This window comes from Acinonyx jubatus, chromosome A3 (genome assembly GCF_027475565.1).
Source record: "Acinonyx jubatus isolate Ajub_Pintada_27869175 chromosome A3, VMU_Ajub_asm_v1.0, whole genome shotgun sequence".
NCBI classification, from domain to species: Eukaryota; Metazoa; Chordata; class Mammalia; order Carnivora; family Felidae; genus Acinonyx; species Acinonyx jubatus.
This window is the reverse complement of record NC_069388.1, coordinates 21,980,918-22,006,513: the sequence shown is the minus strand read 5'-3', so window position 1 is coordinate 22,006,513 and position 25,596 is coordinate 21,980,918. Positions and strand designations below refer to the sequence as shown.

Genomic DNA, 25,596 nt, shown 5'->3' with positions numbered 1-25,596 from the left:
ATTTGTTGCGGCACCTGGCTGGCTCAGTCAGCGGAGCATTGGACTCTGGATCTCAGGGTTTTAAGTTCGAGCCCCATCCTCGGTGTACAGATTACTTAAAAATAAAAAATCTTAAAAAAAAGAAAAAAGAGGGGCACCTGGGTGGCTCAGTCGGTTAAGCGGCCGACTTCAGCTCAGGTCATGATCTCCCGGTCTTGTGAGTTCGAGCCCTGCGTCGGGCTCTGTGCTGACAGCTCAGAGCCTGGAGCCTGTTTCAGATTCTGTGTCTCCCTCTCTCTCTGACCCTCCCCCGTTCATGCTCTGTCTCTCTGTCTCAAAAATAAATAAATGTTTTAAAAAAAAATTTAAAAAGAAAAAAGAAATGAGCAATTGTGAATGTAAGGTCAGTTTTTACCAATTAAAGCAAGTAGTGAGTTCTGCTAGCATTTGACTGTAGGTTCAAGAGATCATTCTGAAGGTTGATGACTTAATCTACAGAACACCAAAAACAAAAACAAAAACAAAATCTATAGAACACCACTGAAAGAGAAAGCCAACAACATAGTCCGTCATATTTTGGAGACAGAAAATATAAAACTACTTCATCCCCACCTAGTTGCTATTCAGAGAAAACTTCTGAGTGCAGGCCAACCAAAGGGGGGGAGGAGAAAAAAGTACCATTTCCCACACCATCAAGCTGTTTTTTAAGTCTTCAAACACTAAGTCCCTCCGACCCTAGACAAACAGGACTCCACCCTATAACTGCAAAAATTTATTAAACTTACAAATGGGTAAGACAGAGAGAGGTTAAGCTTCCCATCCGTTAGGGCAAGTTTAGATCTCAACTGGATGGATGCTTGAACTGGAGCCAGTTGCTTAAAACTCACAACCCACACATTTGCCCCATGTGATGTGGCCAAGTTGTGGGCTGCTGGGAGTCCGGTGGTCAGCTCAGCACTCCCAGTGTCATTCAGATTTAACTAGGCAAACTGATTTTGGAGACCAAAACAGAATCATTACCAAGCTCTACAAGGGTGGTCAACCAACATGCACTGAGCCCTGCTGGCATGCTACGGTAAGGCAATGGGGATGCAGGGATTCACACAGCATGTGCCCTCCCCCTTAGGAAAACCCCGAGTTGAGGGGCCAAGGGAGGAAACTTAAACTTGAAAGCAAAACACACTCCAAGTGCTCAAGGAGCTGCAGGAGCACAGAGGGTGTCTCCCGAGCCCCGTGAGTCTGAATGACAGCGCCCCTCCGACTACGGTCTGGGGAAAACGTTCTTCTAAGTCACAACAGGGACCGGAGTCTCGCCTGCCCCGCGCTGGGGTGACCAGTTCCCGAAGAAACCCACCAGCCTCACACCAGGTGCCTCACCCAAGTTCACAATCCTCAAAGTCGGCTTCCCCCACTGCGGGTCCCCAGCCCCAGACGCCCCACTTCTCCTCCCTCCATCTCCGGGGGGCACTCCTGGGCGCACCTTCTGGCACCTCTCGTCCCCGTCTCAGGCCCCCGGTTCTGGAGGACTCTCCGCCTCAGGTCGTCCCCCCACTCCCCCCCCCCCCGCCCCCAACACCTCGGCACCCCCGCCTCGGGTCTACTCCTTCTGGTACCTTCCCCGCCGCAGGCCCCCTGCTCAGAGGGGCTCTCCGCCTCAGCTCATCTGCGGCTCGGCGCCCCACACCCCCCGCCTCAGGTCCACCCCTTTCGTATCTCCCCGCGCAGGTCTCCCTTCTCCGCTTCGGGTCCTCTCTGAGGCCCCCAGCTCACTGCCTCGGCGTGCCCTCCCCTCAGGCCCGCGGTCCCCGCCTCGGGTCGCGGTCCCCCGGCCCCGCAGCCCTGCAGCCCTGCTACCTCGGAAGCGTTCCAGCAGTCCGGGATCACTGAAGCCACTGCGCTTTAGGAAGCAGCACACCTGCTCCGGGCCCCAGGTCTGGTGGTCGCGGTGGAGTTTGGGGCCCGGGGAGCTCTCCGCCGCCGCGGAAGGGATGTTTGGCGGGGTTCTCGGGCTGCCATCGCGTCGGGGCCGTTTGAAGGGCTGGTCCGAGTCCGCTCCCTGCATGGCAACAACCAGCGCCCTGCACAGCACAGTCAAGAACCGCGGCGCTGGGACCGCACGCAAGCGCACTGACTGCCGGTCGGTGGGGACGAGTCCGCTCGGCACTGCCAGCCTACTGGCCTCCCGCGCAGGCGCACTGGTACTCAGACCTTGTGGCCGGGCAGCCCAGCCACTTCAGCCACCGGGCCCCCTTGCGCAGGCGCAATGACAGCCCACTGGTCCTCAACAGGTCGGGAAGTTTACCGAAAGGGGCCGACTAGACGCAGAGCCGAGGAAGTGCTAATACGGGCGAGGTGAGGAAAGAGTGTATCTAGGACCCGTGGAAGCCCCGCCAAAGCCCGGAGCGCGGGCTCCTCTGGTGAATTGCGGGTGTCTTCTTCCAAATGAATATCCCAGGCATACCCTTGGCCGTGTTTCATATGCCCCAAACTTAAACCTAAAAGGCCATCATCAGGCGGCCAGCATCTTCCCAGTTGAGAGACCAATGGGCAAGAAGCTGAACTGGAAGACCCTAGAATGATTTCAGATCTGATATGAAGGTAGTCTTCTTGCATTTCACAAGCTCTACGGTATCGCTGGGCAGTTAGAGGGCCTTGGGGGGGCCTAGCCATGAACTCTTATCTTCAGCTTTCCAAACAGAAGCAGACTTCAAATTTCTCTCTAAAAGAATCCTCAACCCCTCTCTCCAGCCCAACTCCCTGCCCAGAGAAAAGGAAGTGGTCATCCCGATTACTGTTAAACAAAATTCACCTGGGTAGATTTGAAGATCTAATTGGCTTTATTCAATGATTCATGAATAGGATAACATCCTATCTAGTAAGGAGAAAGGAACTGTACAAAATGGAAGATTTTTAAAGACAGAAAGGGTGTAAGACAAGGAAGTCATGACAAAAGAAAGGATTGTTTTAGGCAGAGTCACCCAGCTGTGGGGGGAAGGCAGGGGTCTACCAGGCCACTAACTCACTAGTGCTAGCCAAGAAATACCAGACTGACCTGTTAAAGGTCACAGTTCAGGGAAAGGCTGAAACTGCAATTGGGTTAGACACTAAGTCTTGGTTTGCTGATGTGGGGCCTCACACGGGTGATTTCATTTTGGACCTGTTTCTTTTTCAACATTACTTAAAACTTATCTTCAAGGACTTTTACCACCTGGTCGTAACAGCCTGTAAAAATGGGAGGCATGCCCCCATCAATTTAGTCACTCGGGGGGAGGACCAAACTTCCCTGTAAATCCTAGTTCATGCAATTAACTAGTAAAAAGACTACTGCTACCACCACTAAAGCCATTACACCTCTCCATCCACCCAGCCATAGACCCATCTAGGGGATAAAGAGTGTATGAGGCAGATTATCATCAAGCATTATGAACTAGTGGTCTGGTAGAGAGCAAAATATTACTAGCATACACTTAGAGCTTTACTGTGGTGCCAGGCATTTTCCTAAGGGTTTTACAAATATTAATTCATTTATGTATCGCAACCACCTCAGGGTGTAAGAAACTAAGATACAGGGAAATAAGTAAATAATTTGCCTGTGGTCACACAGCTAGTAAGTGATAAAGCCTGGATTCAAACCCAGGCAATCTAGCTTGGCTCCAAAGTCACTTGCTAACCTGCTTGTTAATGGGAATTTTGACATAGAATTATATCAGGTAACTCAAAATTTTCAATTGCTCCTTTGTCCCACAGAGCCATGGTGAAAAGTATAGAGAGGGGTACTTGCCCTCTGTCTGCCTAAAAGAGCCAGGCTCAGCAAAACATGCCCTTAAGCCCCAGGATAATTTGAGATGAGATGAGAGAGTTGCCAAGACTTGTGAAACCAAAACAAAGGGGTGAAAGAGACAACAAATAGCACATGAATGAAAGCCTTATATTTCAAGTTGGAAATGGCTGGCTTAAAAACTTGTATTTTTTTAGACTTATGGGAAAATCTGCCCTGACAGCAAGGTTTCCTTGGCAGTAGAAGGTGATATAAGCAGGGTTTTAAGTTTAACCAACTGGGTTTGTTCAAAGCAGCTGCTTTTGAGAACTTTAATTTTCTATTTGTCTGTGTTTGTTAAAGAGTGTAATTTAATTCCATATTTAGTATTTCCTCTACTTTCTAGGGGCCCTAGATCTTGTGCAAGATGGTTGGTTACTTGCTCAAGGTCACATGGCTGGTAAGTGACAGAAATGAGATTTTAAGCTGACTCCCAAACTTTGGTGCTTTTTGGTTTGCCGAATAGAGTTAACTCTATTTACAGTTCTGGTGATCTTGTTCCTTCTATCTTTCCACAACTTGGGAGCAGTTACCTACTTGATATAGGCCCTGTGCTCTGGTCATATTAAAGGAGATGACTGCTCAGATTCGCCTCTGATTTCTCACTCACCATAGTTAGGACTAGAAAAAAAAGGTAATTTCAAATTAATTTCAAGCCCATTGCTTAATGACCTTGAATATCTCCAGCAATTTTTCTTAGCCCTTCCCTAGCTACCTTCCACCTACCCAGCTGAGCTGGGCAATTTTATTTCTGTCAGCATTAACCTTGCGGTTTTTATCTCTCCGCAGCTTCCTCTTCAACCAGTGCTGCTGGTTCTCAATGCCAGCTGTCATCACTGTTTTACTTCCTCTCCACCCTTTGTGGAACCTAGCCTTCTCAAGACTTCTTTCTTTCTTTCTTTCTTTCTTTCTTTCTTTCTTTCTTTCTTTCTTTCTTTCTTAGTATTTTCCCCAAATCCCAAAGCCAAGCCAAAATTCTTCTTTTTAACTTAATTTTATTTTGAAAAATTTTTTTTTTCAAGTAATCTCTATACCCAAGCCAGGAGGAAAGGAGATCAGTTTATTGAATAGTGTAAGTGATGGAGTATAGCAGACAGTGTCTGAAAGACTTGGAAAAGTGAGTCTCCCTGTTGCTTGGGGTTAGGGGTTTATATTGGAAAGGGGTCCAGGGTACGTGTTCCTTCAGGAAGGCAAGGTAGGGTCAGATCAAAGGTAAGTGTCAGGTGAACAATAGGTGTTACCCTATAAATCACCAAAGGTGGGGATTACTGATGACAGTGTTGATGGAGGTTTGTTCGCTGGAAGCTAATGTCCTGGAACATGTTTGGGATCCAGTTCTTTTTGGATGTTACCTGATCCAGGTGTTTGAGGGCCTAGGATGAACTTAGAGAATGATTAACTTTCTTGTCTTCCCTTCGAGTGGGAACATAGCTTCTTTGTTCTTTGAACAGAGCTGGAAGTGGGGCATGAATTCACAAATCTAAGTTTTGTGACCTGAGCCACCCAGGCATTCCTAAACTTAAAAAAAATAATAAAATAAAATAGAATCCCTTCAGTTTCCGTGCGTCAATCCTTTCACGTGTTTACCTTTACTTCCCCATATATGAACTGTTCCTAGGCTCAACAAAGCAACAAAGCTCAACAAAGCTAAGGTAGCTTTCTTTGGGAACAACCCCTGCCTTCTTTTTGGGCTGCCCTTCTGATAGTAAAGCTTTGTTTCAAAACTGGTGTCTCAGACACTGGCTTACTGTGCATCGGGTACATGGACAAGTTTCCCTCTGGTAACATCTCCTTCCCTGTGCACACACAACAGAAAGACCACGTGAGGACACAGCAAGAACATGGCTGTCTATAAGCCAGGAAGAGAGGTCTTACCAGAAACCAATTGTGCTGACACCTCGATCTTGGACTTCCAGCCTCCAGAAGTGTGAGAAACTAAACTTCTGTTATATTTAAGCCACTGTCTGTGGTATTTTGTTACGGCAGTCCTAGCAGACTAATACATATGACCAACATGTTTGTACTATGTCCACTCCTGAGTTGATGGCCTAAGGTTGGACATTTTGACTTTGTGGTTGCCAATCTTTGGGTCCCAGGCTTCTTGGTTATTATGCAAAATAAAGTCACATGGGGGCGCCTGGATGGCTCAGTCGGTGAAGCATCTGACTTTGGCTCAGGTCATGATCTTACAGTTTGTGGGTTTGAGCCCTGTGTCGGGCTCTGTGCTGACAGCTCAGAGCCTGGAGCCTGCTTCAGATTCTGTGTCTCCCTCTCTCTCTGCTCCTCCCCAACTAGCGCTCTGTCTCTCTCTCAAAAATAAAGATAAATAAATAAATAAAGTCACATGTATTTGTCTATTTCTCTACTCTTAAGGGTGCTGTCATTAGTAACAAAACACATAATGATTCAAGTATTAAGGAAGGCTTTGTTCATTTTTTTTTACATTCCTTCCCCAAGTTAAATATCTTGTTTACATTGTGATCCTTCTCACTTAAAAACTCGACCCTTGGGGTGCCTGGGTGGCTCACTCAGTTAAGGGTCCAACTCTTTGATTTCAGCTCAGGTCGTGATCTCACATTTCATGAGATCCAGCCCCATGTTGGGCTCTTCTCTAGGCATTTGTATTCTTGGGACTTGTTCTGGAGGGTGGGTGTCTCTATTATCAACAAGGATAAGGGTTTCAGGATTTCTATAAAGGTGGGACTTAAAGCCTGTAACTTGGGTGAGATTGGAGTTACACATGCATAACAAGCATACTGAACTTACCTATATTGTGAGTTAAAGTGGACCAATAACCATAGTGTTTAAGATGCTCTTGTTCACTTTTTACAGGACTGAGAAAAGCCTCTATCCCTAGGAAAGAGAAGTACCACATACATTTGAAGTGGTTGCCAGAGAGGCGCCTGGCTGGCTCAGTCGGTGGAGAATTCCACTCTTGATCTCAGGGTGGTGACTTCCAGCCCCACCTTGGGCATGGGCATACAGCTTACTTTATTATATTTTTTATTAAAAAATTGTTTTGTTTTTACATTTATTTATTTTTGAGAGACAGAGTATGATTGGGGAGGGGCAGAGAGAAAGGGAGACAGAATCTGAAGCAGCCTCCAGGCTCTGAGCTGCCAGCACAGAGCCCGATGCGGGGTTCGAACCCACAAACTGTGAGATCATGACCTGAGCTGAAGTCAGACACTTTAAGCGACTGAGCCACCCAAGCATCCCCATACAGCTTACTTTAATAATAATAATTTAAAAAAAAAGTGAAGCAGCTGCAGGAAAGTGAACTTTCCCTTACCCAGTCCTCTCTGAGTATTGGGGGGGGGACTGGCACCAGATTCTGAGGAGGACAGCAGTGTTCCTTGGTGAAAAGGCCCTTTTCCTTGGGAAAGTAGCTAAGGGGGCACTGAATCTTCAGGGTGTTGGTGGAAGCTGGTGCTAAGGCTTCCAAAGTGGGAAGTTTAGGGAAGACACAGTAAAGGTGAAGCATTTGGGGTTTGCAGGAGGCAACTGGGAGACAGGGTTTAGGAGAAAATTGAGTGAAGGGAGAAGATTGTCATTGGAGGTCATTACCACAACCGCCCCTGCCCAACACTTTTGTTATCTGAGAATCTTTCAACAGGCAGAGTTCCTTCTGTGGGAACTGGGAGTGTGAGGATGTGCTCTCAAATGTAAACAGACAGTTTTCCAGAGCAAAGGAAGAAATGAAACTTAAGAGTACAGACTTCCCAGAATACAGGGGATCCCTACATGAATCTGAGTCACTCAAGACTAATACTGAAAGACATTGTATATCATACAGATTAAAAATTAGGCTGCAATCGAAAGACAGATGAATGGATAAAGGAAATGTATATACTTGTAGTGGAATACTACTGAACTTTAAAAGAAGGAAATTCTGACATGCTACAACATGAATGAACCTTGAGGACATTATGTTCATGTCACAAAAAGACAAATACTTTATGATGTGGGAAACAAAGGCAAAAGAAAAGTTAAATTTCCTTACTACCTACAGCCCATTGACAAGTCCTTCAAACAGGCGGAATGAACTCCTCTGAGAGCTCAGCTCCCTCAGTGTTGACACTTTGCTAAGGGCAAAAGGCAATCTTATCTCAACATTATCCTGACCCTCCAGGATCCTGTGAGTCTAGTTTAAACATATAAAAATTCTGGGGCGCCTGGGCGGCTCAGTCGATTAAGCGTCCAACTCAGGTTTCAGCTCAGGTTATGCATGTTCTCCTGGGTTCATGAATCCGAGCCCTGCGTTGGGCTCTGTGCTGACAGTGTGGAGCCTACTTGGGATTCTTTCTCTCTCCCTCTTTCTCTGCCCTTCCCCCCACTCGCACTGTCTCTCTCAAAATAAATAAATAAACTTAAAAAAATAATAAACATATAAAAATTTCTTTGGAAACTTCCTTTATCTCTAACCCCTCAAACATAGGTTAGCAGTCATCCTCCAAGCATATGGCTCACTGATATACATCTGAAGGGTCTCATGACTGAGGATTTACTACACAGTAATTTTTCATTGACCTTTTCCTAACAATAGCTAGCCTCTTCAGGGTCCTGGAAACCTTGTTTCCCAAATTCCTTGGAGGCTTGGGCTTTCCCTAACCCTCTCCCAACTTGAAAATATGTAATCAGTCACCCATCACAACCCCAGTGCAGCTCTTTCTGTCAACGAGTCTGGACCCGTGTTTTAATAAAACCATCTTTTTATTTTTAGAAAGAGAAAGTGAGATTGTGAGCAGGGGAGAGGGGCAGAGGGAGGGACAGAGAATCTTAAGCAGGCTCTACACTCAGCAAGGAGCCTGGCACGGGGCTTGATCCCATGACCTTGGTATCATGACCTGAGCTGAAATCAAGAGTTGGGTGCTCAACTGACTGAGCTACCCAGCACCCCAATAAAACCACCTTTTTGCACTGAAGACATCTCAAGAATTCTTTCTTGACCATTTGCTCCGAATGCCAACATTTCCACATCAATTCCACTTATATGTCATGTGGTATCTGGAGTAGTCTAACTAATAGAAATTAGAATGGTGGTTTCCAGGAACCAGGGAGAGGAGAAAAGGAAAGTTGTTTAATGGATATAGTTTCGGTTTTGCAAGATGAAAAATTCTGAAGATTGATTGCACAACAATAGGAATGTCCCTTTTTTTTTTTTTTTTTTTAAAGTAAGCTCTATTTCCAACATGGGGCTTAACTCACAAGCCAGAGATCAAGAGTCACATGCTCTACCAACTTAGCCAGCCAGCCACTGCCTTTAATTTCCAATTTTGTACAAAAGTTTTATTATAGGATTTTACGAGAATTGAGCCTGGCACATAGAAAATGCTCCATACATATGAGTTATCATTATTATAAAAAGCATCCCTAAGCCTCCTTCTTCATTAATTCAACAAATGTCAATATCATACTTTCTTTAATGCATCATTCCACACTTTGGGGAAACCACAGGGAAAAAGTACTACCTACATGGAGCTTATACACACTTGAAGTTTATATATTCAACTATATGCACTTACTAAATTACTAGTGGTAGATTCAGATAACACAAGTAGATCATAAGTTCTGGGGAAAAAAAAAAAAGAAACCAAAAGTACAGGAAAGGCTGGTTGGTCTAGGAAGTGCTGTGCTTTGGCATGGGAACAGAGACCCAAGTGAAGGGAGCCTATGTGGTACTCCATTATATGATGAGTATCTTTAGTATTTTAATAACCTTGTATCATAATGTTACAAATAATGCCTGATTAACTTTGCAAACATTAGACTCACCAAACAAAATTTACACCAGGTTCTTCTTTTTTTTGCTTGTTCATTTGTTGCTATGTATTTTTTACTTAAAAAAAAAAAACTTTTTTAAATATTTATTTATTTATTTTTATATTTATTATTTTTTATTCATTATTTTTTAAAATATGAAATGTATTGTCAAATTGGTTTCCATACAACAGCCAGTGCTCATCCCAACAGGTGCCCTCCTCAATGCCCATCACCCACTTTCCCCTCCCTCCCACCCCCCATCAACCCTCAGTTCTAATATTTGAAACACATTCAAACAAAAAACCTCCTAAACACCCTTTTAATCTTTTCTTGTTTGATGATAAAATAACGTAAATGATGATACATCCATACATTGGAACATAACCATTAGGATTGTTACAGAAGGGGAGCCTGAGTGAGTCAGTTAAACGTCCAATTCTTGGTTTCCGCTCAGGTCATGACCTCTGGGTCCTGGGACAGAGCCCCACATCCGGCTCCATGCTGGGTGTGGAGCCTGCTTAAGATTCTCTCTCTCTCTCTCTCTCTCTCTCTCTCTCTCTCTCTCTCTTTCCTCTGCCTGTCCTTTCTTGGGTGCCCAGGCTTGGGCACTCTGTCTCTCTCTCTCTCTCTCTCTCTCTCTTTTTTTTTTTTTTTTGAGAGAGAGAGAGAGGGAGAAAGAATTGTTGGAGCGTCTGGATGGCTCAGTTGGTTGAATCAGACTCTTGATTTCAGCTCAGGTCATGATCTCACGGTTTGTGAGTTTGAGCCCCACATTGGGCTCTGTGCTGACAGCAGGGAGACTGTTTGGGATTCTCTCTCTCCCTCTCTCTCTGCCCCTCCCCCACTCATGTGTGCGTGTGCTATCTCTCTCTCTCTCTCTCAAAATAAATAAATAAACTTAAAAAACAAAAGAAAAAGAATCATCTTGGGGCATAATTTAGACATTACAATGATAAATCTGCCATAGTATGTGATATAAATGGATATATGATCCATTTCTTACTAAAAAAAATACATAATATATGTATTGAAAAAGGTCTAGCAAGATTCACATCAAGAGGTGGCCAGAATGTGGAGCAAGTGGAACTCTTTTTTTTTGTTTTAAGATTTTTTTCTTTTTTAGGTAATCTCTACACTGTATGTGGGGCTTGAACCCACAACGCCAAGATCAAGAGTTGCACTCTACCGACTAAGCCAGTTAGGCACCCCACAAATGGAACCCTTATACACTGCTGGTGAGAATTCAAAATGGTCTACTTTGAAAAAGGACATGTCATTACCTTATGAAGTTAAACATATATTTGCCATTTGACCCAGCAATCCAATTCATAAAATAATAAAAGAAAGAAAAATATTAAGTACAAAGACTTGAATGCAGATATTCATAATTATTAATAACACAAAACTAGAAACAACCCACATGTCCATCAACTGGCAAATAGATAAATTAATTGTGGTATATGTATAATCTGGTAAATAATAAAATCAACCAAGTAAATTTAAAGATTTAACTGGATTTATTAAATGATTCATGAATCAGGCACCACCCCATCTAGCAAAAGAGGTGCTCCATGGTGTAGTACAGAATGGAAAGGTTTTTTTGTCTTTTTAAAATCTATTTATTTATTCTTGAGAGAGAGCGAGCGAGCATGCATAAGCAGGGGAGTGGCAGAGAGAGAGGAAGAGAGAGAATCCCAAGCAAGCTCCACATTCAGCACGGAGCCTGATGCGGGGCTCAAACCTACCAACCGTGAGATCATGACCTGAGCGGAAATCAAGAGCCCGAGGCTTAACCAACTGAGCCACCCACGTGCACCTCAAAATGGAGAACGTTCTTATAGGATGGTGGGGCAAGAAAGTTATTAGCAGAAGAAAAGAAGTGTTCCTGGCAAGGCTGTTTTTTAGGGGGAAAAGCAAGGTGTCTTATCATGCAGACTACCTCATTTCACTTTGAGGGGAAAAGAGGACCCAGGTGCCTGCCTGATTGGCAGGAATTGAAAAATTCCTGACTGACCAGTTAAGACTACATTTCTAGGGGAACTTGAAACTGCAATTAGATTATGTATTAATTAAGCATTGATTTGGGAACTTGGTCTAAGTAACACTATTTTGGGCCTCTGTTTTGTTTTTTTTAATGTTTATTTATTTTTGAGAGAGAAAGAGCATGAGTGGGGAAGGGGCAGAGAGAGAGAGGGAGGCACAGAATCTAAACCAGCTCCAGGCTCTGAGCTGTCAGCAGAGAGCCTGACACAGGGCTCGAACTCGGAAATGGCAAGATCATGACCTGAGCTGGTCAGTCGCTTAACCGACTGAGACACGCAGGTGCCTGTTTTTGTTAACAATCCATAGTATGGGCAGTTATTTAGCAATAGAAAGAAATTATCTACACATACAACATGAATGAATCTCAGAAACATTACACTAAGTGACAGAACTCAAATACAAAAGGTTACATACTGGGGTGCCTGGGTTCCTCAGTTGGTTGGAGACTCATGCTCTGTCTCTCTCTCCTTCAAATATAAATAAACACTAAAAAAAAATTAAAACAACAAATAACAAATAAAAGGTTACATATTGTGCATACATATACTTTATATTAAAGTCTAGAAAAGGCAAAACTATAATGATAAAAAAGAGTCAACAGTTGACTGAGTAGAGTGTGTGGTGGGAAGGATGTGGGGAGGGCAGGGAAGATCAGAGGGCACAAGAGAACATTTTGAAGTGATGGAAATTTTTTTTTTTTAATGTTTATTCATTTTTGAGAGACAGAGAGAGAGACAGAGCATGAACGGGGAAGGGGCAGAGAGAGAGAGGGAGACACAGAATCTGAAGCAGGCTCCAGGCTCTGAGCTGTCAGCACAGAGCCCAACGTGGGGCTTGAACTCACAAACTGTGAGATCATGACCTGAGCCGAAGTCGGACGCTCAACCAACTGAGCCACCCAGGTGCCCCTGGAAATATTCTATATATGGATTGTGGTGGTAGTTATACAACTATATACTATTATTAAAATTCATCAAACTGTATACTGAAAATGGGTACATCTTACTCTATGTAAATTATACCCCAACAAAGCTGGAAAAAATTCAGTGTAGCATATACAACTTAAGACTTACACATTTTCCTTCATGTGAAAAATAATTGTAATACATTTTTTTAAGATTTTATTTTATTTATTTTGAGAGAACGAGGGCACAAGTGACTAGGGTCTGAGAGGGGGGGGCGGGGAGAAAGAGAAGAGGGACTCGTGCTCACCAGAACTGGGGCTCCAGCATACCTGATTCGGGGCTCAAACTCATGAACCCCAAGATCATGGCCTGAACCGAAGCCAGACACATAGCCAATTGAACCACCCAGGCCCCCCTAAAGATTTTAAGTAATCTCTACACTCGATGTGGGGATGGAACTCACAACCCTGAGATCAAGAGTCTCATGCTCCACTAACTGAGCCAGCCAGGCGCCCTTGAGGTCGTTTGTTTATTAAAACAAGCTCTGGCCAATTTTATTAAAGAGGTCATCTTTTTAAATTTAACAAATTTTAGGAGCGCCTGGTTGGTTCTGTTGGTGGAGTGTGAGACTCTTCATCTCAGAGTTATGAGTTCAAGCCCCACGTCATGTGTACAGATTACTCTAAAATCTTTAGAAAGATGACGTCTGAGTGCTGGGACTATAGTTTGTTTTGCTTTTGTTTATGTATCTTCTAATTTCTCTACAATAAATGTGATTTCCTATAATTAATTATTTCCCGAAGTGATGATGATGATGATGACCTAACTGAAGTAACATTCAATTTGGTTTGGCAGTGCAGCGTCAAGGAGGATATTTGAACCTGGATCTCCATACTCTTGGCCATTATACTCTTCTGCTGGCTTCAGACTTCCATGGTAAGAACAGCCTGGGATGCTTAACAAAACTGTGCATCATCCTATTGAATCTGTATGGTTCATAAATCTTCAACAGTGATTCTTACCATTGGGAATTTTGATGGGACTATTGCCTAGATGTAGGATCTGAGGATCTGAAACCTCCTGAACATTTTCTTAACATATTAAGGGTCTGTCATTGATGCCAAATAACCTCACATATATATTAGTTACCCCACCTGGAATCTATCATCATTAATCCTTCCTGGAAAGTCATCCCTGACTGTGACCCCATACATGCTCAGTCAGGTGACTCTCTGTCCCCACTACCAGCATCCGAAAGTGTACAGATCTTCTTGACAGGTGTTTACTTAATTCAGGGACTGGTGCACGCTCGCCCCTGAATTGCGATAACCAAAAATGCAAAAATGCCTCCAATCATTGCCAAATGTCCCTTAAAGGGACAAAATTACTCCAAAATTAAGAACTACAAATTTGTGTCTCATATCAGTCTAACCATCCTCTCCTCCAGCCTCTCCACAGCTTCAGATTCCTAAACCTTGCTATTCAAAGTATAGTCCTTGGACTAGCAGCATTGGCGTTAAGGGAGCTTGCTAGAAAAGCAGAATATTAGGCCCAACCTCAGATCTACTGAATCAGGATCTGAGTTTTACCAGGATCAACAATCCCTGGTGATTCCTATGCACATTAAGTTTGAGAAGCACTACCAGGTCTCTAACTGACTTGGGGGTGACTATCACTTGGAACAGAGGTTAACAGTTCAACAAAATTTCTGGAGATGATCATTCCATGGTAAAGGGCAGGACCTAAGAATCTGTATTATTATCATGTGGCTCAGGTAATTCTCATCCTTGGGCAAATCTGGGAATTGCTACTCTAAAATAAACATCAGATTTTGTCATTATCCACCTAAAATTAAAATCTCTTTAGTGACTCTCCATGGCCTACAGTAGTGATTCTCAACTCAACCTTAGGTGCTTACCTAGGAAGTATTTAGAAATCTGGATGCTAGGCTGTTCCCCAAACCCACTAAAAACTCTAGGGGAGGGACCTATCCACTGGCGAATTTTTCAAAGCTCCCCAGTTGCAGCCAATGTTAAGAACCACTGGGAATGATCAAGCCTGAGCTGCTTAACCTAGATTAGAAAACCCAACTGTGAAAGGCCCCTGTCTGCGTTCCTAGCCCTATTTTGCGTTGTATTTTTGCCTGTGCATACTACACTCCAACCTCACTGAACTACCTGTAATTCCCAAACCTATGGTACAGTCATGCCTCTGGGCCTTTCTACAGATTGTGCTCTCTGAATGGCAGTTATTCATCCCTAAGGACTGAATTACCACTTAGCTCCTTCGCCTTTAGAGTAATTTTAGATTTCCTTCACACACCTGCCCAGACAGAGTAATTCATTCTCTTTTCTGTGCTAATACCATGCCTCTTTGTGTAGAGCTCTATTACTATACTTATTACATTATACAGCTGATTCTTGAACAACGTGGTTTGAACTGTGCAGGTCCACTTAACAGGAAGATTTTTTTTCAATACAGAACAGTACTGTATTTTCCTTAACATTTTTTTTTCTCTTATTGTAAGAATATGATATATAACATATAAAACATACAAAATATGTGTTAATCAACCATTTGTTATTGGTAAGGTGGAATTCTGGTCAATAATTAAGTTTTTGGGGGAGTCAAAAATTATACACGGATCTTTAATGGCAGGGCATGAGGTGTGTGTGTGGAGATGTCAGTGTCCCTAACCCCCACGTTGTTCAAAGATCAACTGTAGTAATGGGTTACAATTATTATATCTTGAGAATGAAAACTAAGGCTGGTTTAGTTTTATATCCCTAGCACCTAGCTAAGGGCCAGGAATATGGTAGGCAGCTAGTAACATTTTTGACTTAGTGAAAGTAGTATAAAAGAAGAAAAAAAAGAAGAAAATAAAAATGAGCAGGAATATTATTACTTTCTTTAAAAATCTGAATTAATATAATCTAACATTAAAATCTTAATTAGAAAAGAACTTTAAGCTGTGAGTTTCATCTGGAGAAATATGCATGAAGGCACTAAGAGAGAAATAAACCCTTTCCTTAATTCAGTAACATAATTTGGTCCACAAATTCATTCCAAGGAGTTGAAATAATCCTGTTTCTTTATATGTCTAAGGCATTTTTTGAACTGAGGTAAAATTCACCTAACTTAAAAATTACATTTTTATTTTTTTTAAATAATCATTTTAAAGTGTATTTTAGTAAATTCACAATGTTATACAACCACCATCTAGATTAAGCTCTAAAATGATTTCCCTCCCCTCAAAAGAAACCCTGCTACAAACATTGGGGTACATGTGCCCCTATGAATCAGCACTTTCAACAATAGCCAAATTATGGAAAGAGCCTAAATGTCCATCAACTGATGAATGGATAAAGAAGATGTGGTTTATATATACAATGGAATACTACTTGGCAATGAGAAAGAATGAAATCATGCCATTTGCAGCAATGTGGATGGAACTGGAGGGTATTATGCTGAGTGAAATAAGTCAGTCAGAGAAGGACAGATATGAGTTTTCACTCATATGTGGATCTTGAGAAACTTAACAGAAGACCACGGGGAAAGGGAAGGGGAAAAAAAAATTGCAAACAAAGAGGGAGGGAGGCAAACTATAAAAGACTCTTAAATACAGAGAACAAACTGAGGGTTGATGGGGGTGGGTGGGGGGCAGGGGAAAATGGGTGATGGGCATTGCAGAGGGCACTTGTTAGGATGAGCACTGGGTGTTGTCATGTAAGCGATGAACCGTGGAAATCTACCCCAAAAACCAAGAGCACACTTTATACACTATATGCTAGATAATTTTACAATAAATTATATTAAAAAAAGGAATAAAAAAAAGAAACCCTATACTCAAGTAGTTAGTCACTCCCCATTTTCCTCCTAGCCCCTGAAAACCACCAGGAACATTAACTTTTAAGTTACACTAAGGTATTTAAAAGATATAAAGCAGGTATTTAAAAAGGTCTAGGTTCTAGATGGCTGCACAAGTGTTTCTAGTCACACAGAAAAGAGTACAAATATAGTTTTTTTCAGTATCTCAAAAACTCCAATGTTTTATTAACCATTTTATGTACACTGATATCGTCTTGAAAACTAATAAAAACATGTCCAAAGCTTCTTATATAGTCACTGTACAAATGCTCATGTATGTTTTCTACATTAATAATGAAGATGAAAATGACACAATAGTTACAGCTACATAAAAATATATACAAGGACTTAAGACACATTTGATACTATTTGGTTTACAACATGTGTAGATACTACACAAAAAATGAGGATATAATTTGCAGAAAAGTAAAATGTGACCAAAATCACTTTTCTTAAAATTTAAAAATAAAATTCCTGACAATAGCAATTACTAATTTACAGCCAAATCTTAGACTAAGTCAAATTAGCCAGGGTTAGACATAAGTTAAACATTTTGTATTTAAAAAAATAAGTTTTTCAGTTTAAAAAACATACATTTCATAACATTTTCTCAAAATTAATTAAGAATGGTTTATCCATGTCCTTCCAGATTCTGGAAACACATTAGAAAAAGTGAATATTGAACAGCTGATTCTTTGGAAAGCTGCACCCAAGTACCCCTTTTATTAGGTTGTGACATCAGCTAAGAGGGCCTTTATTAGGTCTGGAAGGCAAGGAGCTGGAGCTCAGGTACGAATCTACTTATGCTCAAAGAGAGAAAGGCCATGAGAAGGGAGCTAGACAACCCAGGATAGTAGTGGCACTTGGATGTGGAGTTGCCATAGTGGGTCAGAGACAGGCTGGTGTATCATCCTTTGGCTCAGGTGCTATAGGAACCAATCCCTATTCAATATACATATGTATTTTTTAGAGTAATCTCTATGCCCGACATGGGGCTTGAACTCACAACCCTGAGATCAAGACTCACATGTTCTCCCAACTGAGCCAGCCATGTGCCCCCCTGCTCAATATTAAATGAGAACAGAAATATTTCAAAGTGTGCTTACCAAAAACAGATTATGTACCTTCATATTACAAAGCATAGAAGGAGACATTTATTTTTAAAAAGTGAGCTAAAAAGTTATGAGGTATCTCCTTACTTCATCTTAAAACTAACCCAAGAAATAGACGTTTAAAAAATTCTTTAACTATTAAAATGTTTAAAAGGCACTTGAAATATTGCTTTCCAATCCAACTCAAATATACTGTCAATTAATTTTGGACATAAAAAAAGCGCATAATTTTGGTGCAATTTTTCTTATAATTCAGTGATACTTTCCATCTACAGGGCTGAAAGTTTTGAGGGATAGAGCCCAACATTCTGCTACCTGAAAGTGCTTTTAGCGTAGAAACAGGAAGGGCGTTAATGATTTGCTCTCTCAGTGACAACATCCTGTAGTCGTTTAAGCAAAACATCATCATTTTCTTGACAGAGGCGTTTGGCAGGTGATTCTGCATCACCATCGATGGCTATTGCTCGCTTCTTGGTTCTCTGTTCACCCTGTCTTATCATATTGTTGATATCTTTCAAACTCTGCAAAAATAGAGGACATGTGTGAGTAAAAGGGGAAAAAAAGCAAAGAACTAAACTAACTGCTTTTTCCTGCACTCTACCCAAAGCTGAACACTAGGGTAGAGATTATCTTTTGAATCTAGGCCAACCTAATAAGAGCGATTAGATCTAATCTTTTCATGGTTTTAAAAACTGGATTTACCTTACAGCAGTAGTACTCAAAGACACTGGACCAGTGCAGAAATATCAAGGAGCTTACTAGGAATGCAAACTCTCAAGCCTCACCCTAACACCTACTGAATCAGACACTCTAGGGATGGAGTTCAGCAATCTATGTTTAATCAAGCCCTCCAGGTGATTCTGAGCTCCCTTGACATTTGAAATCCTCTTCCTAGAGCAATGCTTTTTAAGCTTTAATGTGCTTACTAATCATCTGCAGATCTTGTTAAAATGCAGATTCAGATTCAGCAGGGCTGGCATGAGGCTTGAGATCAAGCATTTTTTAAGTTTATTTTTTTAATTTTTTTTTTTTGACAGAGAAAGAGAGAGAGAGAGAGAGAGAGAGAGAGCACATGCACGTGTGAGCAGGGGAGGGGGTAGAGGGAGAGAATCTCAAGCAGGCTCCACACTGAGTGTGCTCCGTACTGAGGTGTGGGGCTCAATCCCAAGACCCTGGGATCATGACCTGAGCCGAAATCAAGAGTTGTTCAACTGACGGAGCCACCCAAGTGCCCCAAGATCCTGCATTTTTAATATGTTCCCAGGTGATGCTGATGTTGAAGGTCTATAAACTATATTGAGTAGAAAGGCCTTAGAGTAGTGGCTCCTGAAAGCTGTGGATCATAACTGTCTAGAGAACCTGACTGGCAGAGCTTTGGGATTCAGTAGGTCTATTGAACAGATCTGTGTTCAACAAGGTCCCCCAGGTGATTCCGGTCTATGTTTTTGAAATCATTGCCTTAGAAGTCAGGTGGTCCCATCTTTGATTTCATTTAAGAATCTCTTCTAAACATCCTTGTAGGAAATCGACTTCTATGAAGAGGAAATGCAAATCTGTGAGGTATTCTATCTCAAGTGAGGTTGACTTCTGGAGACATACTAAACATATTTGCTTGATAGCCTTTCAAGTATCTGAAAACATCAATCATATAACTGTTACATATTCATCACTGTACGGGAGTTAAGATGAGGATAACCACAGAACTTTTTGCATAAATAAGAGAAGGCCTCTGTTTTTAGACTTTTCACTATCCCATCACCAAAGGAACTTCCACTTTGAAAGCTTTCCTTTAAAGTCAATATTCCTCGTGTCTGACCACCTGCCTTACTGGTCCCTTCTCAAGATCGTATTTAAGCAGGGTGACACATTGGACTCTTGCAGTGAACTTCCCTAGTATCACAACAATAGTGATGGATTAAGCTACTGAAGCAGTTGAATACACTGCTCTTAATCACAGGAAACTTGCCACAGTAACAGTTCATATTATTTAAAAAATTTTTTTAAATGTTTATTCATTTTTGAGAGAGAAAGAGACAGAGCGTGAGTGGGGGAGGAGCAGAGAGAGGGAGACACACAACTCGAACTCACGAACAGTGAGATCATGACCTGAGTATCCATAAACCTCATGTGTATATTGCTATCACGGTATTTGTGATATTCTGACAAAACTACCTTCTTATTCATCTATTTTCCTGCCTGGTTGTGGATTCAGATCAAGGCAGGGAATGGATTTTCTTTTTTTTCAATTCACTGCAGCAATCCAACCCCTATATTAATTACAAAGAAATGCTTTATAAAGCCCTGCTGACATGAAGTGTAAAGAGCAGTCTGAGTCAAAAGTGAAGACCAATATTGTGGGTTTACGTGTTTTAAAAAATTAAAAAATATTTATTTTTGAGAGAAAGAGAGAGAGATAGCGTGAGTGGGGGAAGGGCAGAGAGAGAGGGAGACACAGAATCCAAAGTAGGCTCCAGGCTCTGAGCTGTCAGCACAGAGGCTGATGTGGGGCTTGAACTCATGAACCAAGAGATCATGACATTTGCTGAAGTCAGACGCTCAACTGACTGAGCCACCCACGTGCCCCAATTCATATTTATTACCAGTAATTTTGCAGACAAAGAGCAAGATTAAAGATTATTAACTGGCAATATGAAATCCAATTTTTAACACAAGTACACAGATTGTTGTAACACTTTACCTTAGAAGGGCTGCCATTGAACTTATATAGCAGAGCACTCCTTGGTGTAAGGCCTGATGCATTCTTGTGTGGGGAAACATAAATGGAGTGCTGCTGGGAAATGCGGCGTGGTGAGCCTGGTTGTTGCTTAATATGTGGAAAAGGAGAGAGTGGTGGAGCTTCCATCTGAAATAATCCAAAAGTAAATTTTTGTATGATAAAAGTTCTTTTTTGAATCCCACCATATTTTTATTCCTTTATTTTTTTTAAGTAGGCTCTGTGCCCAACATGGGGCTTGTAACTCACAAACCCAAGATCAAGAGTTGCATGTTCTACCAACTGAGCTAGGTAGGTGCCCCCATATTTTTATTCTTATTGGCATTTCTTATGTGTCAGCTACACCATAAGAATCTATTAATGGCTGAAAAAAAGCAAAGACATGGTCCATTACCCCTTGTTTTTCAAGAGTTACTAACAGATAAACTAAAATTTATTTTCCTGCATCTTTCAGGAAATACTGAAGAATTCTGAGACACCCAGAAGTGGTAATAAGCCAGGAGTACAGTATAGTATATAGGAATAAGCCAGAAAGGAGAGGCAAGGAGTAATCAGTATTCTAACACTATGATAATCTCTGTATATACATAACATACACCTCCTGCCCCATAACCAAAGCCATAGCAGAGAGAATAAAAGAGGGACAGAACTCTATGAGCCAGAAGGATGGGTCCATCATGAAACAAATTTGTTAGTGAAATGATTAAGACTTTATACTGAAATGCAAATTATTTAGAAATAGAATTAGGGAAGCAGGGTCTGCACTTTCCTTTAATATTCTCGACAATGTTTCCATTCTAGGAATAAATAGAGATGGTTCCTTAATTAATAATTTCATCATCTTCAACTGAAGCTAATAAAACTAGTTTCAATTGGCTCATGACAGACATATTCATGATAAGGAGAGGTGGAACTGATGGGAGTTGAATGAATAGTCATGGCCTCTGAGAATAGTCACAGACCGCATTCCTTGAAATGTAAAGGGAGACACAAAATACACATATATGGCTACTGGCTAGATGCAGTTTCACTTGGTTCCTCTTACAACTAAAGTCTGCTCTCCTGGGAACCAACCTCAGCTTATACACTGATGATGTTTTCAAGGCCTGCTAGTACTGCCAAATCTGCATTAAAATGTCTTAGTGTTGCCTCTACTAATGATTCAGGCCTATTTATTTCCTTTTCTCTTTATCTTGAGAAAAACATTTATCTCATATATACATATTACAATACAAATTAAAATTAAGAGAAAAAAATAGCAGAATTGTTTTCTTTTTTCCACATTCTCATCTAGTAGTTGCCCATATGTTAACGTAATTTCCAGCAACATAATCATAATACGGATAAAATTTCCCTGATTTCTTCTGGTCTGTGTTGTATGATAGTTTTAATCATTCTCTAATTACTGGTATTTTTTTTTTCCTATAAAATGCATCAGTCACTCTTTAACTCTGAAGCACTTATCTAATAAACTTATAGTAATCTAACTATGACTATGAATATTCATATCATAGTAAAATATAAAACATACCACATGGTCCTGATTTGACAAGTCATATCTCAGTGCAAATGACTTCACTCTTCCTACATATATTGTATTATAAAATTTGATAAGATCACCTCTTTCCTCTTTCACTGGTCCACTAGAACAGTCAGGTGTTTTTGTAGCATCTTCCAATTCTGTTAAAAGATTCAGGGTTATGACAGATGTATTATAATACACAAAGTGGCGATCTGAATCACAACTCTATGATATAAAAACAAAATCAGAGGCGCCTGGGTGGCTCAGTCAAACATCTGACTCTTGATCTCAGCTCAGATCTTTTTTGGTTTTTTTAGTTCATTTATTTATTTAGAGAGACAGCAGAGCCTGATGTGAGGCTTGAACTTACAAACCATGAGATCATGACCTGAGCTGAAATCAAGAGTTCTATGCTTAACTGACTGAGCCACTCAGGTGATCCTCAGCTCAAGTCTGAATCTCAGGGTCGTGAGTTCAAGTCCTGCATTGGGCTCCATGCTGGATTTGGAACCAACTTAAGGGGAAAAAAAAGTAAACACAAATCTTTATATAAAGCAATTAATGTTTTTAGAAAATGTTTGAAACCCATCTATATTATGTATAAATTAAATTGGAAACTTGAGAAATACAAATACACGTACTTAGGCTAATACTCTTCTTTTTTTTTTTAATTTTTTAAATGTTTATTTTTGAGAGACAGCAAGAGACAGAGTGTGAGTGGGGGAGGGGCAGAGAGAGAGGGAGACAGCGTCCAAAGCAGGCTCCAGGTTCTGAGCTGTCAGCACAGAGGGCTCAAACTCAAACCAGGAGATCATAACCTGAGCCAAAGTTGGAAGCTTAACCGACTGAGCCATCCAGGCACCCCAAGGCTAATACTCTTTTCTCTAGATACTATTTCAGCAGGAATTTTTTCACAATGATACTTTTTAAGTTTATTGATTTATTCATTATGTATTGGTGGAGGGGGGCAGAGAGAGAGAGAGAGAGAGAGAGAGAGAGAGGGAGACAGAGAATCCCAAGCAGGCCCCATGCTGTCAGCATAAAGCCCAAAGCAGGGCCTGAACTCATGAGCCACAAGATCATGACCTGAGCTGAAATCAAGGGTCGGACGCTTAACTGGCTGAGCCACCCAGGCCCTTCTTCTCAAATTTTTTATGCACAGTCCCCTTTCCCTGTAACACCTACTACCATCCTAATAAATGCTATTCCAAGACATATTGGCTTTGTATCAGCTGTTGTAGGTTATTCTCACTACATGGATCAGTAAAAATTATTTAAGGTCCTCCTTTGATTAGAAATTTCTGGACACAGAGACTATACACAGTCTTCAGATTTGTGTGTCATTCCAATTCTAGTCATTAATATTTATATGAAGTAATGGGCTCTATTTATTTTGAAGGAACCAAACATTTAAAACTCTCTGGGACCTTGGTGGGATGGCTGGCTGGCTCAGTCAGCAGAGCATGTAACTCTTAATCTGGTGGTTGTGAGTTTAAGCCCTATGTTGGGTGTGGAACCTACTTAAAAAAACAAAAAACAAAGAAACAGTGATATTTTGGCAGTTTCTTGTGAACTCTAAAAGGCATGACCATAATATAAAAACAAGTAAAACTGTGCTCTATTTATATCTTCATTGTCTATCTGGTGCTTTTAAGATGGGCATAATGTGAAATAAAGTTACCTGATTTTCAATATGCAGTTACCAATATTATATATCTCATATGAAAACAGAATTTTTGTCTCATGAGAGAATTTGCTTTTACTGTTTTCTTTTAATGTGACATACTCAACATTTCAAGTATTTTGTTTTTATTATGTTTAATCTCTACACCCAACATGGGGCTTGAACTCACGAACCTGAGGTCAAAAGTCACACACTCTTACGACAGAGCCAGCCAGGCACCCCAACAACATTTAAAGTATTACAAATAAGGAATATGGCCTTAGACAAATTAGCGTGAAAAAGAAAAAGAAAAAAAAATTTAAAGAGAAATATTCATTAATAAAAAACCATAAATTTTATACTGCTTAAAAAAATGATAGGGGTGTATGGGTGGCTCAGTTGGTCGACTGTCTGACTCCGGGTTTCCACTCAGGTCATGATCTCATGGTTCATGGAATTAAACCGTGCATTGGGCTCTTACTGACAGCATGGAGCCTACTTGGGATTCTCTCTCTGTCCCTCCCCCACTCATGCTTGCTGTCTCAAAAAAAAAAAAAAATTAAAAAAAAACTTAAATAAGTAACAGCTGTTACTTACTGAGGTCTTACTATAAGCAGGTCTTGTGTTAAACATCATACTTACATCATTCTTTGTAGTCCTTAAAACAAGTCTCTGAGGAAGTACTGTAAACTTGTCAGTGTACCATTATACACTTGAGTATTTGTTACTGAGATTAAGCTGTAATCTGGGTCTCTCAAGTGTTCTAGTCAATAATGCCAGTCTAGGGTGGTCTGCTGACATAATGGTGAAGAATTGGTATTTTGATCAGGAAGCTCATTCCCAACAGGTAGCTATTATAAGAGTTTCTGTTAGGTTTATCTTAATCAAAGGCCAATGCTTTGCTAATTAACATACTCAATGTAAGAAATGGGTTTTTATTCATTAAAAAAGGGGGGGGTGGGCACGCCTGGATGACTCAGTCGATTGAGTCTGACTTTGGCTCAGGTCACAATCTCATGGTTCGTGAGTTTGAGCCCCACAATGGGCTCTGTGCTGACAGCTCAGAGCTTGGAGCCTGCTTCGGATTCTGTGTCTCCCTCTCTCTCTGCCCCTCCCCCACTTGTGCTCTTTCTCTCTTAAACATTAAAAAAAAAATTCAAGGGGCGCCTGGGGGGCTCAGTTGGTTAAGCGGCCAACTTTGGCTCAGGTCATGATCTCACCATTTGTGAGCCGGAGCCCTGCATCAGGCTGTGTGCGGACAGCTTGGAGCCTGGAGGCTGCTTCGGATTCTGTGTCTCCCTCTTTCTTGGCCCCTCCCCTGCTCACACTCTGTCTCTCTCTTTCTCAAAAATAAACATTAAAAAGCAATTTAAAAATTTAAGAATCTGGTTTTTATTGATGAAAATAGTGACTGTTATGAAAGCCTAATGCTTAAAGTTGGTGCATGTTGGGGAAATTAGAAGTACTTAAATAGAGTGGTTAACATATTTGAGACACTGTCCACAATATCATGATACAGATGAGTGATTCACTGAAGTCTGTGGAGCTCTACTATTATGGATGATAATGAAGACCAGCCCTGAACTCTGATGCATGTCATTTGCTTGATCCTGGCTTTAAGGCTAACAGAGTCCTGAATCTGGAATCTTGGCACCTGCTTCAAGTGAACCTTTAATGTGTGAGGTGGTGGTTGGACAGCTGGGTGTTTGGACAACCTATATAAGATGCATAAACTATGTGTGCTTTCTAAATAGTAATCATTTTATACCTGATTAAGAATTTTATAGAACCAGAATTGTTCTTCACTATGTGGTGTTCTTTGTTATGTTTAAGTCATAGCAACCAACCATAGCTGGAGAAACTTTAACATACCTTATCTGAACATAAACTTGCCTGACTGTATCCTCCACTGTAACTTTTTCCTTTTTGGTGCCAGAATTCCTGAGTCCATTATCACTGGATACTTGTGCAGCTCTGTGCCATCACCATTGGATAAAATCTTAAAAATGGCTGTTTGCTTGCTAATAAATATCTAGTTAATAAATGTATATACAACAGAAGTTGATTTGAAACCTTTAGGTTGTAGAGAGTAGCTAACTTTCATTGACCTCAAATTTCATTTGCAGATACTGTATCTATTGAACTTCACTGCTCCTTGTATGCCAGATACTTGCTAGTAGTTACTTTGTTT

General features: G+C 41.2%; 2 protein-coding genes and 1 long non-coding RNA gene across 6 annotated transcripts in view; 1 reads left to right on the top strand and 2 right to left on the bottom strand.

The window, feature by feature from the left end:
- The window catches only part of SAMHD1 (SAM and HD domain containing deoxynucleoside triphosphate triphosphohydrolase 1), a 45,926-nt gene extending 43,755 nt beyond the window's left edge, over window positions 1-2,171 (bottom strand). The window contains exon 1 of the mRNA XM_015077135.3: window positions 1,834-2,171. Within this exon, the coding sequence (XP_014932621.3) occupies window positions 1,834-2,041 (208 nt within the window). The 5' untranslated portion in view covers window positions 2,042-2,171. The remainder of the gene's footprint in view (window positions 1-1,833) is intronic.
- Window positions 1,856-16,135, top strand: LOC113602532 (uncharacterized). The gene is made up of 4 exons (XR_003424005.2): window positions 1,856-2,331; window positions 10,683-10,794; window positions 13,363-13,443; window positions 15,766-16,135. It is a non-coding gene; the product is annotated as an uncharacterized LOC113602532 (long non-coding RNA).
- A 391-nt stretch (window positions 16,136-16,526) lies between these two features.
- Window positions 16,527-25,596, bottom strand: part of RBL1 (RB transcriptional corepressor like 1) — a 60,062-nt gene continuing 50,992 nt past the window's right edge. For 3 of the 4 annotated variants that reach the window (XM_027070042.2, XM_027070043.2, XM_027070044.2), the window contains 3 exons: window positions 21,752-21,900; window positions 20,185-20,349; window positions 16,527-18,007 (listed from right to left, as the gene is read on the bottom strand). In XM_027070042.2, the coding sequence (XP_026925843.1) occupies window positions 17,837-18,007; window positions 20,185-20,349; window positions 21,752-21,900 (485 nt within the window). In that variant the 3' untranslated portion in view covers window positions 16,527-17,836. Of the gene's footprint in view, window positions 18,008-20,184; window positions 20,350-21,751; window positions 21,901-25,596 lie in introns of those variants that run through there. The other variant, XM_027070045.2, reaches the window with a different exon arrangement.